Source organism: Sus scrofa, chromosome 3 (assembly GCF_000003025.6).
Source record: "Sus scrofa isolate TJ Tabasco breed Duroc chromosome 3, Sscrofa11.1, whole genome shotgun sequence".
NCBI lineage: Eukaryota > Metazoa > Chordata > Mammalia > Artiodactyla > Suidae > Sus > Sus scrofa.
In genome coordinates, this window is record NC_010445.4 from 52,840,551 (window position 1) to 52,858,704 (window position 18,154).

The 18,154-nt window shown below is 47.9% G+C and overlaps 1 protein-coding gene across 1 annotated transcript in view; it reads left to right on the plus strand.

The window, feature by feature from the left end:
• Positions 665–18,154, plus strand: part of RFX8 (RFX family member 8, lacking RFX DNA binding domain) — a 67,995-nt gene continuing 50,505 nt past the window's right edge. The window contains exons 1-2 of the mRNA XM_005662358.2: positions 665–732; positions 9,140–9,263. Coding sequence (XP_005662415.1) covers positions 665–732; positions 9,140–9,263 — 192 coding nt within the window. The remainder of the gene's footprint in view (positions 733–9,139; positions 9,264–18,154) is intronic.

The window sequence follows — 18,154 nt, forward strand, 5'->3', positions numbered from 1 at the left end:
AGGTTATGCACATCACAACAGAGCCGTTCTTCTGGGTTCCGTCAGCCTGCTGCTCTTGGCTTGGCCCCCCTTCCCAATAAGTCTTTTGCTTTGTCAGCTTGCTTGTCTCATCCGACAATTCATTTCCAAGTTTAGACGGGAGTCGGAGCTCAACTCAAGAAAGGACTGCCCCTTCTTGCAACAACCTGATTTGAAATACATGCAGTATATTGGGTGTTGTTGCTTCCCTGCTCGGAAGGTGGGAAGAGTGCCCCTTGTATCTCAGTCCTGAGAACTTGAGATCCTGGGACAGAGACATGGGAGCCTCAAACCCTCATAGTAGGTGCAGGGCGTGGCCTGCCGCCATCCCCAGGAGGCTATCCCCAAGTCCCCTCACGCCCCTAGCTCCTCCATCATAACTGTAGGTCCCAGCCCTATCCCAGAACGCCCTCCCCCCAGTGGCCCCACTCAGGAGTTCCACTGCCCTTCCCCGCCCCGCCACGCGCTGCCCTACCCCTGCTCTGGGCGGCCCCGGGTCCTCCCCCGCGGCTCCGGAGGCCCGTGCCCCCGCGCGCCCCACTCTAAAGTAAACACCCAGGAGCGGCGACCGGTCCGGTGCAGTGTGGCGGGTCGGGTGCAGTGCGGCCACCGGCTCGCCGTCTGGGTGCTGCGGGCCGGACCAGCCATGGCAGAGGGGGTGCTGGCCTCCCCGTCGGGGAGTGGTCCGAGCCTGCACTGCGGCATCATCCAGTGGTGAGCAGCCCCCGGGGCGGGGCCGCTCCAGGTCGACTGGTGCGACAGGGAGACTGGGAGGGGCAGTGTGGCTCCCTCCGCTGCTGGCCACACCTGGTCCTCAGGCCAAGTGCTAGGGGCGACGGCCTGCTCCCCAGGGCCCTGATAAAAGGCTTAGAAGGACAGCAGTTTGCACATAGGACCAACGTGTGTACACACACACACACACACACACACACACACGGCGGGGGCTGTGTGCGTTTCCCACTTGGGGGCTCCCCTAAAGCTCACACTACCCCCTAGAAGCAATCTGGCCTGTCCCCACGGGGGTGGAGGGGTGTCCTTGGCTGGCCTGGCATTTACATATACCTCTGAAAGCACACATGCTAGGCCCCAGAGAGGAAATACAGTGTGCGATCCAGAATGGGATGTTTCCTAACTTAAAGGAAAGGAGTTTTTAGCTTTAACAATGCATTCCACGTTGTCTGTGAAATTCACTTCCGGCTATGTAGAGGAAGAAAAAGCTGGAAAAAAAAAATACACTTAGCTCTTGGAACTGATGAACTCATGGGTTTGTAGCTCTTCATAAGCAGGAAAATAATTGAAACCAGTCCTAAAACCTTCGTTTTATAAGGTAACTAGTAGATAGCTGATTACGTATTTTTTTTGTTAAGTTTTAAGGAATGTTTCTCAAGAAAGACTTTCTGAAAAAGTTCCTTGGGTGAAATAGAAAAATGAAGGGTGTGTTTGTGATTATAACTCAAAAAGAGCCTATATGGTGCCCTTTTTCTTCCAAAAGACAATTTTTGATATAATTTCTCTTGCAGAAGAGGGGAAAAAAAAATGTATATATCAAAGCTCCCTAGTGGCTCAGTGGGTTAAGGATCAGGCATTGTCAGTGCTGTGGAACAGGTTTGATCCCTGGCCCAGGAACTTCCGCGTGCATGGGTGTGGCCATAAAACCAAAACCAACCAACCAACCAAAAACCTCAGGGAATAAATAGCACAGTGCTCATTGTTTTCAGAGGGTTACAGAGCAGGGCTTTCATTCTTTCACACTCACTCACTCAGACCCCTCAGGGTGTCCCTTCTTAAAGGGCTCTGAGGATGCTTTTGTCAAATTTCAGATCACCTTTTAGTAAATTAGAGTTTCTAGGACTTGAAAAAGTCTGGACACTTGAAACAATGATTAGGGATTCAAAAAAATACCTGGTCCTTCTCGGGTCATTTGTGAGCAGATAGGATGCAGGTGCCCTAAATGGCTGAGGAAGGTTTACCCGTCCCATATCACAAATTCCTACCCCTAGAGGCCTCCGACCCAGGGGGTGGGGTGGTGCTTTTCAAGTTTGGGGAGAGGTGGAGTTTCCTGTGGAGGACCGTTCTTTAGGCATCCAGTCTATGAGCCCATGATGCTTAACAGATTGTTGTGCTATGGACCAGGGTTCTTGGGCTCTATAATCAATAGAAATGGATAAGGGGCCAGAGGAGGAATTCAGACAAGGCTAGTGCTAGCACAGGGGAGTGAAAACAAGTAACAGGTGCCTTTGCTTGCTCTCTGCTCTCTGAGGAGGGTGGGCTGGTCCCTTAAATGGGGTGACAGTGGGGGTGGATTGGTGGGTGGGGCCGGAGGAGTGGCTTAGCTGGTCGGCCCACCTCCTTGGTGGTGCTGTGTGAGGGATCATGGGCAGTACCCTGCTTTTGCTCCAGATAGCTCAGAAATGGCAGTTGGGTTTTGGCCTTTTTGTATCTTATTGTTCATAATTACCCCAAGTGCACATGCATGTAGGTTTTTTTATTTTAGTACCTTATAGTTTCTTTTTTTTCCTGGAAAAAGTTAAAACATTTTCTATTTATTGTCTTTCAGACCCTTAATAATCAGTGTGGACTTGCCTTCCCTGTTTTTATTGCCATAATTCATCCAGACTTTCATACCTTTAGAAAAAATGTGTCACATTTTATCACGTGAATATGATATGCTGGGTCTCTTCAGTATAGTGGGTTGTGAGATCCCTTTTCAGAAGTGGAACATTCTGTTCTTAGATTAACTTTTGTGGAAATTAAACATGTATCTGCTGACAAAAATCTACCTTATAGTTTCTTCGTCTCTCTTGCTCAATGACATGTGTGTCCCCCATGCAAGCACTTCAGTAAAGATCCAGGTCCCAGCCTGTCTCAGGTGGTACTGGTGGTTTTAACATTGGCATTGAAAAGGCAGCCACTTGACACTCATTAGGATGGCCATTATCAAACAAAAATGGAAAATAACAAGTGTTGGTGCAGATGTGAAGAAATTAGAACACTTGTGCACTGTTGGTGAGAATGTGAAATGGTACAGCCATTGTGGAAAGCAGTATGGAGCTTCCTCAAAAAGTTGAAAATAGAAATATCATGTGATCCAGCAACTTCTGGGTTTATATCCCCAAAGAATGGACTTGAACAGATATTTGCACACCCGTGTTCACAGCAGCGTTATGCACAGTGACCAAGAGGTGGAAGCAACCCGTATCCATCAACAGATGAATGGATAAAAAATACAGTGCTTGATTATTCAGACATAAAAGGAAAGAAAAACAGGGGAGTTCCCATCAAGGCTCAGTGGTTAATGAATCCAACAAGGAACCAAGAGGTTGCGGGTTTGATCCCTGGCCTTGATCAGTGGGTTAAGGATCTGGCATTGCTGTGAGCTGTGGTGTAGGTCACAGACATGGCTCAGATCCCCCATTGCTGTGGCTGTGGTATAGGCTGGCAGCTACAGCTCCAATTAGACCCCTAGCCTGGGAACCTCCAAATGCCACAGGTGTGGCCCTAGAAAAGACAAAAAGACAAAAAAAAAGGGAGGGAAAAACAGATTACAACATGGATGAAACTTCAAGACATGATGTTAAATAAGCCAACTGCAGAAGGCCAAATATCATAGGATTCTTCTTATATGAGGCACCACCGAGGGGAGTCAGATGCCTAGAGACAGAAAGGAGACTGGTGGTTGCCAGGAGCTGGGGGAAGAGGAAATGCGGAGTAGTGTTTCCAATGGGTCAAGTGTTTACACAAGGACCAGCTGTCTTTGGATGGATGGTGGAACATAACCTTATACCAACAATGGCACAGCAGTGGTACTTAATGCCGCTAAACTCCACCTTTAGAAATTGTAAATTGTATATGATATGTATTTCACCACAATTAAAAAATGAATGATTAACAAAACCCAAATACAACAGAGCCATTCAGTTTGTAACAGCGCCTTGGGTCCCAGAAGAAGATAGAAGATGTCAAGGAGGCCAGCTTCCTGCAAGAGTGTCTGTGGGTATTGGCAGCTGAGTTGTCCCGACTCTGGGAAACAGCTGTCGACTGAAAAAGGTGCAGAGCTGACAAGTTGAGAGTTGTGTTTTATTCAGAGGACAAAACTGAGGACTTAAGCCTGGGATGCAGCCTCTCAGATGGCTCTAGGGGACTGCTCCGAAGAGGGAAGGGAGAAACCACGATGCACAGGAGTTTTTGCAACAAAGACTGGGTAATTGGAACATCAGGAGATTGCTGTTACTAAAGAAAACCAGACAGCTCACCACTGGGGAGGCTGTGATGTGATGGCTCCATGGCTGCAACATCCTTTGTTTACTGATATGAGGCAACATTTTTTTTCCACTGCTGCAGCCTGGGCTTCCAAGTGAGAGCCCAGGGATGGGGCTGATTGTTGTCACTTAGAAGAAGTGTTCCTTTTGCAGCATTATTTAGTTGTTTCATTTCCCTATCAGTCCCTGGTTGGGTCCCGAGTGTTTCCTGGAGACATCAATGCCTCTGCCATCTGCACATGATAAATTCTCCAAGGAGAAAGGCCCCGCAAGGAGCAGGGGCACCTCTGGGAACAGAAGTTTGGGCACCTCTGGGAACAGAAGTTTTCTATTTCACAGACAGGAAGGACTGAAGAAATGGAGAGAGAAGTGGTCAGACCTCTGAGGAGCACAGAGGGATGAAGTGACCTGATATCCTCTGCTGGGGACATAGATCTGGCAGGTGTGACTGCGGGGATCCCTGGCTCAGCCCTCAGACAAAAATCTAAGCATCATTTAAACCTTATGCACGCCAAGCCTTGCTGTAGACTAAATAACTGCCTCCTGCATACAAATAGGACTTTCAAATTTCTGCAGACTCCGTTGAGATTCAGAAGTTACAAATGTACTTTGGAAGGTACCAAATTCATAGTAGCTTTTGATCAGGCTGAATCAAAGGGGTACCATCATTCCTGGTGTTACATTTTTCTTTAGGATGAAAAGGAGTCCTCAGAAATAGAGCTGCAGGACCAGGTACCTATGCTCTGAAGTGGGCAGCGATCAGACTGTCCATTATCCAAAACAAGGAGAGCATCCTGAGGATCCTCAAGATTTTAGCCACAACTTCATCTGACAATGAGACCTGGAAAAGATGGTCATTATGCCGCCGAGCAAGAAATGGAGTGATCTGACCCACTCCAAAATTGGACAGGCTTTGCAGTAAGTCGTGTGTTGCCAAAAGCCATATTGGTGGCCTGGTGTAAGAGTCTTGACCAATATCACCCACCAGGAGTCCTGGTCAGCCCAACGCCTGCCCATCCCCATCCAGCCTTTAACCCACTGCTGGGCTGGGATCAAACCCACACTTCCCCAGTGCCTTGAGCCACTGGAGTCAGATTCTTTTTTTTTTTAATTTATTATTTTTTTATTTTTTATTTTCTCACTGTACAGCAAGGGGATCAAGTTATCCTTACATGAATACATTACAATTACATTTTTTCCCCACCCTTTGTTCTGTTGCAACATGAGTATCTAGACAAAGTTCTCAATGCTATTCAGCAGGATCTCCTTGTAAATCTATTCTAAGTTGTGTCTGATAAGCCCAAGCTCCCCATCCCTCCCACTCCCTCCCTCTCCCATCAGGCAGCCACAAGTCTTTTCTCCAAGTCCATGATTTTCTTTTCTGTGGAAATGTTCATTTGTGCTGGATATTAGATTCCAGTTATAAGTGATATCATATGGTATTTGTCTTTGTCTTTCTGGCTCATTTCACTCAGGATGAGATTCTCTAGTTCCATCCATGTTGCTGCAAATGGCATTATGTCATTCTTTTTTATGGCTGAGTAGTATTCCATTGTGTATATATACCACCTCTTCCGAATCCAATCATCTGTCGATGGATATTTGGGTTGTTTCCATGTCCTGGCTATTGTGAATAGTGCTGCAATGAACATGCAGGTGCATGTGTCTCTTTTAAGTAGAGTTTTGTATGGATTGGAGTCAGATTCTTATCCCAGTGTGCCATGGCAAGAACTCTTAATGTTTCTTTTTTAGGAAGACCAATATCCATGACTATATTAATAGTAACTCTGGGGCAGTTCCCATCATGGCTCAGTGGAAACGAACCTGACTAGCATCCATGAGTACGTAGATTCGATCCCTGGCCTCGCTCAGTGGGTTAAGGATCCAGTGTTGCCATGAGTTGTGGTGTAGGTCACAGACACGGCTCAAATCTTACATTGCTGTGGCTGTGGTGTAGGCCGGCAGCTTCAGCTCCAATTCAACCCCTAGCCTGGGAACTTCCGTATGCCATAGGTGCAGCCCTAAAAAGCAAAAAAAAAAAAAAAAAAAGTAACTCTGAATAAACAAAAGTGAGTTGGAACTTAATTATGGTCACATTTTGCTGCCCCTCCTCAAGCTTAGCCAGCGTTTTTCTGTGACACTTCACTTGTAGGCTTTTCATGTATCAGCAAATGATGACTTAAGAAACCTCACTGTCACCTAGATATATGAATGTGCCGCTCCACCTCGCCACCAGTGACATCACTCCGCATTCTGCCATGAGCCACACACACAGTTGGTGCCTGAGCAGCTGTAATTAAACCATTGCAAAGTACCCATAGTGTCTGGTTCCACCATGATGCTATAGGAGACTTCAGAAGATCCTCTCTTGGGGACTGGACAGGGTTGAACGATGTCCCCCCAAAATGCATGTCCATCTGGAATCTACAATATGATCTTGTTTAGAAATAGGGTCTTTGCAGGTGTACCCGGTTAAGAGGAGATCCCACTGGGTTGGCTGGGCCCTAAACTCAATGACAAGTGTCCTTATCAGGAGAGGCAGGACATAGAGGGGAGATGGCCAGGTGAAGGTGGAAGCAGTCGAGTGATGTGGCTGCAAGCTGAGGGATGCCAAGGGCTCTGGCCACCACCAGAAGGGCACGGAGGAGGGCAGAGAGAAGGAGTTCCCTTGGAGCCTCTGGAAGGAACCAACCAGGCTGACACCTGGTTTTGGGCTTTCTGCTTCCAGAACTGTGACAGAATACTTTTGTTTGTTTGTTTGTTTTTGCCCAGCACATGGCATATGGAGCTCTTGGGCCAGGAATCAGATCCAAGCCACAGTATCCACCTAAGGTGCAGCTGTGACAACATCAAATCCTTAACCAACTGTGCCGGGCCGGGGATCGAACCTGCATCCCAGCACTCCCAAGACACTTCCAGCAGGAACTCCCAAAATGCCTTTCTGTTGTTAAGCCACCTGGCCTATGAGGATACGTTACCCAAGGAAGCTGGTGCAGGGCCAGCAATTCCCCCTGGCCACCATACGTTGACTTGTCCTGCTTCTAGGAGGTAGTGGGGTTAGCAGCTATGACTGTTGTCTTTAGCTCTCAACGTACGTTTAGGCATCAACGTGCCTCATCCTGGAAAATAAGCCATATGTCATCAGTTAGAAAGGAGAAGATGTACTGCTGAAAAATTCTTCTGTGTCTAGAAGGACTGCTGTCTCATGCGAAGTATGTCTTTAAAAGAATGAGGAGAAACCTGTCTGTCCCCTGCCCAGGAAGGGAAGGCTGTAATTGGATGTCGCTGTGGACCACACTTGCTGACCCGCACTCTCACTGCTCACGCCTCTCCCTCCCATCCCTGGAGCAGGCACCTGGCTGTCCTCTGGGGCCAGACTGTGGGCCATGAGCCCCGGGCTGAGCCCATCATTGCCACGGGACCCCACCTGCCTGGGGCCCTGGAGCATTTGGGTCATTGAAGGTCCCACCCCGAGCAGGAGCCTGGGTGCTATAGATTACATCTGAACACCCACTCCTGAGCTCTGCACCTGGTGGGCCGTAAAGGCCAGCGAGCATGGCCCACCTCTCTCTCCTTTGGTGTCTTCCATCTTCCATCTCATTGCAATTTGAAGAATCAAAACAGAGTGGCTTGATAAATTAGGAGCATGGGAAAAACACATACACACGACTATTTAAAATAGATGATTAATAAGAATCTACTGTATAGCATAGGGAAATCTACGCAATAGTCAAATAACCTATATGGGAAATAAGAATGGATACATGTAGTCAGACAGTGAGATAAACATCATATGCTATCACTTATATGTGGAATCTAAAAAAGGATACAAATGAACTTATTTGCAGCACAGAAACAGACTCACAGACCTTGAAAAACTTATGGTTACAAAAGGGAACAGGTGGGCATGGGGGGATGGAGGGGGAGACTGGAGGTTTGGGATGGAATGTTCTCAAATTAGATTGTGAGGATGGTTGTACAACTGTAAATGTAATAAAATTCATTGAATTATTTTGTAAAAAGCATGGATATATATATATATATGTATGTATAACTGATTCACTTTGTTGTACACAGATCCAACATTGTAATTCAACTATACTCCAGTAAAATTAAAAACAAAACCAAAATGTAGAGTGACCTGCCCTAAATCACTTGGGTTTAAAAATCATGCAAATGACTGTTTTGAGGGGAGGGGGCAGAGCTGGGCACACATGTCCTGGGTCACAGGCACTCGGGCTGAGGGAACCCCTGAGCCACAGCTGTCACCTGCAGGGCTGAGCGAGTCTACCAGGAGGCTGTTGCTTTGTGTCTTAGTTACACATGGTTACAGAGATCTCGGCTGCCACCTTTATAAAGTTACATGAAACAGCATTTGCTGAGCCCAATAATTTGGGATACTTCTTCTTCTTTTCTTCCTTCTTTGGCCACCCCGAGACATATGGAGTTCCTGGGCGAGGGATCAGATCCGAGCCACAGTCGAAAGCTAAGTTGCAGTTGTGGCACTGCCAGATCCTTAACCCATTGCACCAGGCTGGGGATTGAACCTGCGTCCTAGTGCTCCCAAGACAACGCCAATCCCATTGTGCCACAGCAGGAACTCCAATTTGGGCTTCTTTTTAATAGGCCTCCATGCCAAAAAGATTTTAACACAACAACGACAAAACCCCACCTTGGTGGTGGTCTAAACACTTTACTCTGGATTGAACACAAAGGGTCCATTATGGATGCTGTTTGGTAAGCCTATGCCTTTGATACATTAAACACATTTCTTTAGATGGATCCCTTGCTTGACCCTTACCAAAGTGTCCCACTCTAGAAAAACCGACTCCAAGCTCTTCCTCTTGTCTTCCCCACCCCAGGCTTGTCGACAATTTCTGCATCTGTGAAGGGTACAGTGTGCCTCGATGCCTCCTGTATGAGATTTACATGGAGACCTGCGGGCACAGTGCTCCGAACCAAGTCAACCCAGCCACATTTGGGAAGGTAGGTCGTGAAGATAAAAATACCACATTCACTGAGTTTAAAAAGTACAAAAGGAGGATTGGAGTTTCTGTTGTGCCTCAGCGGTTATGAACCCGACTGTTATCCATGAGGATTTATGTTCAATCCCTGGCCTCACTTAGTGGGTCAGGGATCTGGCGTAGCCATGAGCTGTGGTGTAGGTCACAGATGTGGCTCAGATCCTGTGGTTGCTGTGGCTGTAGTGTATGCTGGCAGCTACAATTCTGATTGGATCCCTAGCCTGGGAACTTCCTTATGCCACAGGTATGGCCCTAAAAAGACACACACACACACACAAAAGATAAAAAGCACACAAGGTAGGAAGTTCCCGTTGTGACTCAGCAGTTACGAACCTGACTAGTATTCATGAGGATGCAGGTTCGATCCCTGGCCTCGCTCAGTGGGTTAAAGATCTGATATGGCTGTGAGCTGTGGTGTAGGTCACAGACATGGCTTGGGTCTTGCTTTCTGTGGCTGTGGCGTAGGCTTCAGCTGTAGCTCCAATTCAGCCCCTAGCCTGAAACTTCCATGTGCCACAGAGTGTGGCCCTAAAAAGCAAAAACCAAAAAGCAAAAAAAAAAAAAAAAAATGCTCAGTAATTGATGAGGACTTGCCAGGTTTTTTTTTGGGTCCACTGGGCTCTTCGTGGGTATACTTGGCTTGGCTCTGGGAACCAGCCAGCTGGTTACCATACTCCCCCATCTCTGTCCGAAAACCATCTCATCCTTCAGCCACACTCACAGAGAGGGGCCAGGAAGGGTGAGGACTGGGGTTGCCTTCACCTAAGATAGTGCAGTGATGGCAGCCCCAAAGCGTGCTGCCAGGCTCACCAGGCTGTTATCCTGTGTGTAGAAATGGTACAGCCTAGGAACCCCAAACACGAAGAGCCACTCTGTGGTGTCAGAGAGCTGATATGTCCCACAGTGTGGCTGTACCTAGGGAAGCCTTCGGCTCTTAAACCTCTGAAAGTCAGCAGCTCTGCCAGGGCTTTGTTTCGACCATACCATAGACAGCAGATGAGACCATAAGCATGGCCTGGCCAATAAAACTGTCATAGGAGCTATAGATACAATTTTAAATATTAGAGATCCTCATTTTAAAAGTTCTTTTAAAGGTGAAATTAGGAGTTCCCATCGTGGCACAGCGGAGGTGAGTCCAACTAGGAACCATGAGGTTGCAGGTTCGATCCCTGGCCTCGATTAGTGGGTTGGGGGTCCGGTGTTGCCGTGAGCTGTGGTGCAGGTCGAAGATGCGGCTCAGATCTGGTGTTGCTGTGACTGTGGTGTAGGCTGGCAGCTGTAGCTCTGATTAGACCCCTGGCCTGGGAACCTCCATGTGCCACAAGCGCAGCCCTAAAAAGCAAACAAACAAACAAGCAAAAAAAACCTAAAGGTGAAATTAATATTTTTTAACTTTTAAATTTAATCCAAAGCATTCAAAATACTGTCGTTTCGACATGGAATGAATTTTTTTTTAAAACCATTGAACTGGGAGTTCCCTTTGTGGCTCGATGGGTTAAGAGCCAGTATAGAGTCTGTGAGGATGCGGATTCAATCCTTGGCCTCTCTAAGTGGGTTAAGGACCCGACGTTACAACAAGCTGTGGTTTAGATCGAAGAGGTGGCTTGGATTTGGTGTTGCCATGGCTGTGGCGTAGGCACAGGAACTTCCATATGTCACAGGTACAGCCAAAAAAACAAAAAAAAAAAAAACAAAAAACATTGAGCTGTTTTTAAATTTTTTTATTCATGCCAGATCTCAAATACCTGATGTGTTATTTTACATGCACAGCACATGTCAATTTGGACTGGACACATTTCAAGTGCTTGGTGGCCACGTGTGGCCAATGAGTCCTCCCTCAGTCAGTGCATGGCTGGATTCTGAGACACTAGGCATCTGCCCTCCTCCCTGTGGTATATCTGTAAACCATTGGGACTCTGCCTCTTCCCGCTGGCCTGCTACAGGCCCTTCCCAGAAGCCGCTTCCTCCAGCTTCATGCTTTCCCATTGTGGCTGCTTGCACAGTGCTTCCTCTGATGCTGTATGTAATCTCTGCCCTAGGGCCCAACGCTGTAACTGTCTGCAGGCAAGAGAGGTCCCAGGAAGGACAGGTGGATGGGGAGGGAACAGTTGGCATCTTTAATGCTTTGTCTTGTGTTACAGTCGTGAGCTGGCTGGAAGCGTTAGACGTCAAGGAACAAACCAGGTGGGATTAAGGTCTGGGGTCCCACAGCCAGTTGCAATGCTTGGGCAGCAAATCCAGCCTCCTTAATTAAGAGTTAGACCTGGAGTTCCCGTCGTGGCGCAGTGGTTAACGAATCTGATTAGGAACCATGAGGTTGCAGGTTCAATCCCTGGCCTTGCTCAGTGGGTTAAGGATCCGGCATTGCCATGAGTGGTGGTGTAGGTTGCAGATGCGACTTGTATCCCGAGTTGCTGTGGCTCTGGCACAGTGGCTACAGCTCTGATTCGACCCCTAGCCTGGGAACCTCCATATGCCACGGGAGCGGCCTAAGAAATGCCAAAAAAAGACAAAAAAAAAAAAATTAAAAGAGTTAGACCTCTTCCACCTGTTATTCCCTCACAGCTATCCTTGACCTCCAGGACACCTTGGGGGTCACTGGTCTAACTCCACAACCAGTGCAAGAGCCCTTTGGAAGCACCTCCAGCTGGAAGTTTTTTATGACAAAAAAAAAAAAAAAATGCCCTCTCAGGGCAGAGGCAGCCACTGGGCTCAGAGCTGGGAGAGGCAGACACCGTCCCTCCCCAGGATGTGTGCTTGGCAAGCGGGGCACAGGTGGATGGAAGGCCGCCCTCACACCCTGCCGGTCAGACTTCTTCAGGGGCTACCTGGCTGCGACTGAAATGATCTGGGGACAAGGAGCCACAGAGATGCCAGTTCAGTCTCTCCCTCCCTCCCTCGCCGCTCCCTCCCTCTTTCTCAGTGGTCCTCTGTGGGCAGAATGGAATTGATGCGTGAGATGCTTTCACCATCAATCCACACGGCCCAATTCCCTCTGGCTCTTCTGTTCTTAGCATGATAAACATCCATGAATCCCCCACCCCATGTGAACCACAGGGCCAGTTTTCCTGCATCCCACAACCTGCCTTTCCCAATGGGGGGAACTACCAGCCCCTTCATCATTATTTTGCATCTTAGTGCTTTTGTATGTCTTTTTTTTTTTTTTTTTTTTTTTTTTGCTTTTGACCACCTTCACCCACTTTGCCCCCCCCTCCCCATTCCCCAACCTCTGGCAGCCAGCAGTCTGTCCCCTGTACCAGTGAGTTTGGAGGTTTTGTTTTGTTGTGGTGGTGATTATTTAGATTCCACTCTTAAGCGAGATCATATCATACTTGGTTTTCTCCGATTTATTTTATATAATGTGTTTCTTTGAAAAAGCATATTTTTTATTTTTGCGGCTTGACTTTTTGAAAAGGAGTATCATGTCATTTGTCATCTTTGGGGACCCTTTCCACTTACCATGACATTAGGTTTGTTAGGGAACTGGTAACCCAAACTGCCCACCTTGGCCAGGCAGGACAGCAGCTGCTTGCATGAGCTGACTCACAGCAGGAGACCCCAATTAGGAGCATGAGGCTGCCCTAAAGACTAACCGGGAGGGTGTGGGCGGGGCCCATAGGAGGGAAGAGCCCACCAACTTCCCAGGATCCTTGGCGCTGGAATCCATCTTGGCTGAGAGATGCGCGCGCCACCAGGAAGGACCCGGGACCAGACCAAATATGGGCCAAGCAAGACGATTGGCCACAGACAACCCAGAAACGAACCCCATTCATGTAAAAGCTGAGACTGCGAGCCACAGGGCAGAGCACTTCCCCTGGTTCCCTCTCCGTGCTGCTCTCCACCCAGGCCCCCTTCCCAATAAAGCCTCTTGCTTTGACAGCATGTGTGTCTCCTCCAACAGTTCATTTCCAAGTGTTAGACCAAGACCCCATGCTCGGACCCTGGAAGGGGTCCCCCTTCCTGCAACAGATTCACCTACATCCACTTGACTTGTGTCATATATGGCACGCTCATCTCCCACTGATGAGCCCCGGGCCGTTTCCAGATTTTGCTGTTGTGAACATCCGTGTGTGTCTGTCTGGCCTGCACGTGGAAGTGCTCTTGGGCATGCGTGTCCAGGGCTGAACTTGTAGACTGACAGGGGTGTGTGTGACTGTGATGTCTGGGGATGAGGCCAAGTCGTTTTCTGAAGTGGTGGTTCTGTGTTGCCCTCCTGCCAGCAGTTCTGTGGATCGAAGTTACCGTCTGGGACTCCTGGCTTTCTTCGCGGAAATTGATAAGAGGCCAGACAAGAGAATTCAGGCAAGGCTTTATTGGGACCCCTAATGCAGCAGCGGGGAGAGAAAACAAGTAACAGTTTCCCTTGCTTGCTCCCTGGTTGGGGAGTGAGTAGCTGGCTCTTCATTTGAGGCTGGTTCTTCATTTGAGGTGGGCCCAGGGGTCAGGCCAGAGGGTTGGCTTAGGTGATCTGCCCACCCCTTTGGTGGTGCAGGGGGCATGCGTAGTACCTGCTTTTTGCTGGGACACCCTGCTTTTGCTCTGGCTCTTCAGAAGTGGCAGTTGGGGTTTTAGGTTTTTTTGTATCTTCTTGCCCATAATTGGCCCCAACTGCTACATAGTTACTTTTAGTCTCTTATGGTTTCTTTGCATTTTGTTGCTGAAGGAGATGTTAGTCCAGGTGCAAAGCACTGCAGCTACTACAGCAAAGGGTCCCAGGTCCCAGGTCCCAGCCTACCTCACAAATATGTTCCCAAAACACTGGCATTGTGAGGCCCATTCCTCTAGCCAAAATCCTCTCCCCTGAAACACGATCCTTAGTAGAAACTCTGTACTTTTGATAACCATAAAATATGTAGCAGAATCTTCCAACATGACAGCTGCTCAAATATTCAAAACAATTACCTCTCTGCTTCCCTCTTCTGCTGAATGCAGGCTCCCCATTGGTCACCTTCCTGCCCACTGGTCTCAAGACTCCAATTTATTGGTGTTTCTTTTAAAAGGTGGGGTCCCCAAGGGTCCAACCCAGAATCTCAGGAGGGCTCAGAGGATGGGGCTCTTGTTTTCATTTTGTAATTTGGGGGGCTACTTTTGACTATTATCCTTCCATGTCCCTCTCTGCTGGTTTCATTTTAAGCTTGTGGTCAAGCAAAAGCAAATATTTATTTTTATTAACGATTTTTATTTTTTCCATTATAGTTAGTTTATAATGCTCTGACAATTTTCTACTGTACAGCAATGTGACCCAGTCACACATAGATGTATACATTCATGTTGCTGCAAATGGCATTATTTTGTTCTTTTTTATGGCTGAGTAGTATTCCATTGTGTACATACACCACCTCTTCATCTGTCAATGGACATTTAGGTTGTTTCCATGTCTTGGCTATTGCGAATGGGACTGCAATGAATGTACGGGTGCATGTGTCACCCTCAAGTATTTTTTTTTCTTCCGCAGGATTTAAAATTAGGCTAGCCCTCCCAAAACAGCTTGGTAAACTGTGAAACACCCTATGTCAGTACAAACTACTGTCCTTGTCGTCAGATTGTTGTCATCCTCGGTCCAGCTGGGACCCAAGAGAGACTGTTCCCTACTTCCTCTGTTCCAGCTTCTTAGCGCTGACCTGCAGTATCTTCTAGACTCTTCCAGTCCCCCGCCTTCTCAGCCTGCAGAGGCTCGCCTGTTGGAAAGCATGTCTCTTATCCTCATGCAGTAAATCAGGAGCAGGAAAGCCACGTGCCAGGCCTTAGGCTCTGGAGCTCGCTGGGTGTCTGTGGGTGAGGTTTTCCAAGCAGCCAGGAATTCCTCGGCTGTCTTATCATTCAGCCCACATTTCCCCCTGTCGTCACTCCGTATCCTGGGACACTCCCTCCCAGGCTCTGCTCATCCTGGGTAGCCTGGCCCTGCAGCGCCTTCCTTATCTGGCAGCCTTATCCCATGGAAGGGGGTGCCTTTAATTTGACATGTTTTGGCTCTCCCTGCTTCCTTTGTAAAGAAATCAAAGGCTCTTTTTCAAAACCTCTCTTAGATTTTTCTCATAAGTGGTTTCCTTTCCGGGGCAGTCCTGGGGCAGAGGGTTCGAAGAAAGAGTTAAAAAGAGCCTCCAGTGTGTGACAATGGGCATTTGTTTAGCGTTTTTGATGTTCCTTCTTCCCTGGGAATCCATTCCCCCCCGCCCCAAGACACTGAGGTACTGGCTTTCAGTCCTCACGGGGAATTTGCTCAAAGAATGAGCCGTTTCAGCAGCGCTGGCGTTGGGAAGGGACCCTGTGCTGCTCAATCCGTGACTAAATGGAGAAGAGACAGGAAGGGGAAAAGGATGTGATCCCAAAGCGTGTTTACAGGAGAAACAACAAAATACCCACTTCTCATTTCCTGCCTCCTCCCCTGGGAATGGGGTAGATTCCAGATTCCACACTGAGTTCCTGTGCAGATGTTGGGGTGTTTCTTGCTCTGCTTGGCAGTCCTGGGCATGCGACGGTCATCGCCCTCCCCCGGCAGGAGGTAGCTTCCATGGATGAGGGAATTTCTAAAATGCTGACTTCCTTTTTTTAAAGTAACATTTCCCAATGTGTTTCTGATGATAAAATAACACATTCCCTTTATAGAAAATGTGGGAAGTGGAGAAAAGTGTATCAAAGAAGAAAATGAATGCCGGCTGTGGCCCCACTGTCCGAGATGCAGCGACACGTGTGGTTCATTGGCAGGCCCCCTGCCCAGGCACACACGTGGGAAGCAGGAGTGGAGGAGCGATCACAGTGGCCTCTCTGTTTGTTTCCCACGTCCCTTCAGTCCTGCTTACTGGGTGGTTCTTCCTCCCTCTTGACTGAGCATCTGAGCAGCAGCCTGACTCTCTAGAAATCCTGGAGTGATGCAAAGCCCTGTGGTTATTCTTGTTTGCTAGACAGTATGTCTGATGCTTAGCATGTCCAGCCTGATAGGACATCCAGACTCTGAGCTAGGTCTAAAGCAAGGTTTCTTGCCAGCCGAGAACCAGGCGCAGGGGCCCGTTCTTTGTCCCTCACCCTTCTCCCACCACCCCACTGGGTATTGGTTGCCCCCACTCCCCAGGAGTAGGAGGTAAAAGTGGCTGGAAAGTTTCCACTGCACAGCTTCATGCTTTGGGGACCCAGGCAGACCCTTGTCCCCTGGTGCCTTTGGTGGCTTCTGCAGATCCACCACAGGGAATATTCTAGCATGCATCCCTGGCCTTGGCAAATGAATCACCGAAGCCTGGCTGCCCATCCCAGGGCCTTGCTGGGCAGAGTCCAGGCTCTCCCACATGTCAGCCCTTCATCACACGTGGCCAGCTTCTGGCCACCAAAACTATCAGCCGTACGTGGCCTGAACAGACTGCGGATGCGCTAGAGCCAGCTGCCGTGCTCCCTTGCCTGCCTGCCAGTGCCCCTGGCCAGCCATCACTTGTCCCCCTCCACTCCCCGGAGTCCTGTGCCAGACACTGACTGCAGGGTCCTCCCAGTAAGTCCTTCCAGCAAGCTGTGAACCCCTTTCTGTGGGGCCTGAGGTGACTGGACCACCTCGCCCTGCATCCCCTTCTCAGGGAAGGGGTGGTCTTGCCACGAGAAACCCCCTTGCATGTCCTCATCCTCCTCTCTACCTCATGGTAGGTGATTTGCATTGAGGGCTTTTTGGAGTTTTAAAAACAAACTTTAGCTGCATGCCTGATGGCACAAGTGCCCAGGGGGCCCAATGTTACCAAAGTTCACTTTGCTCTCCGGTCTCTGGCGTCATCACTACCTGTCCTCTTGTGTTGGCACCACATGGACAGATGGACTGAAAGATTGACATGTGGGTGGATGGATGGCCATGTGGATGATCAGACAGACGGATAGACAGACAGCCCTAAGCCTGGAATTAGACTAATTATGTCGTAACCATGAGCGAGTTATTTAACCATTCTGTGCCTCGACTTTGTCATCTGTAAAGTGAACATATTCAGAGTGTTAATAATAGTACGTTTTTCATGAGAGGATTTTAGGAAATTAATGAGAAAATATATATCAAGAGAATTGCACAGTCCTGGCAAATAGGAAGCACCCAAAGGACGCTCATTTTTGTTGTTAAATACATAACTATCTTCGTTTAGAATATCGTAAACATTTTCACCCTAAAATGTTTCTAAGTGAGAGTTCCTGTGTGACTCAGTGAATTAAGGATCTGGCGTTGTCCCTGGTTCGATCTCTGGCCCCGAGAACTTTCGAGTGTCATGGGTGTGGCCAAAAAAAAAAGAAGCTATTTCTAAATGCATGTTGTGAAATGGATGTGAAATATTGTTTGGGTGTTCCAGAATTCATTTAACCATTTTCCTTATTGGAAATTGAGGATGTTTGTCACTTTTCTCTATTCTAAGTAACCTAAGTTTCTATCTGTATCTGGTGATTTCCTCTGGAGAGAGTCTAGGCTGTTGTAGCCCCACGTGGTAGTTTTTTTTTTTTTTTTTTTTTAATTTTATTTTTTAACTTCATGATTTTTATTTTGTTCCATTTTACTTAATTCTGACTATTTCTACTGTACAGCAAAGTGACCCAGTCATATGTGTATGTGTGTATATACATATATATTCTTTATCTCACATTATCCTCCATCATGTTCCATCATAAGCGACTAGATATAGTTCCCAGTGCTAGACAGCAGGATCTTGTTGCTTATCCACTTCAAATGCAATAGTTTGCATCTACTAATCCCAAACTCCTACTCCATCCCCACTCCCTCCCCTCGTTTGTTCCTGAAGTCCATGAGTTTCTTTTCTGTGGACAGGTTCATTTGTGTGTATTGTCTTACCCAGAGCCAAAATATTCTTAACCCAGGAAATTTGTTGGTTCAGAGCTCTGTTT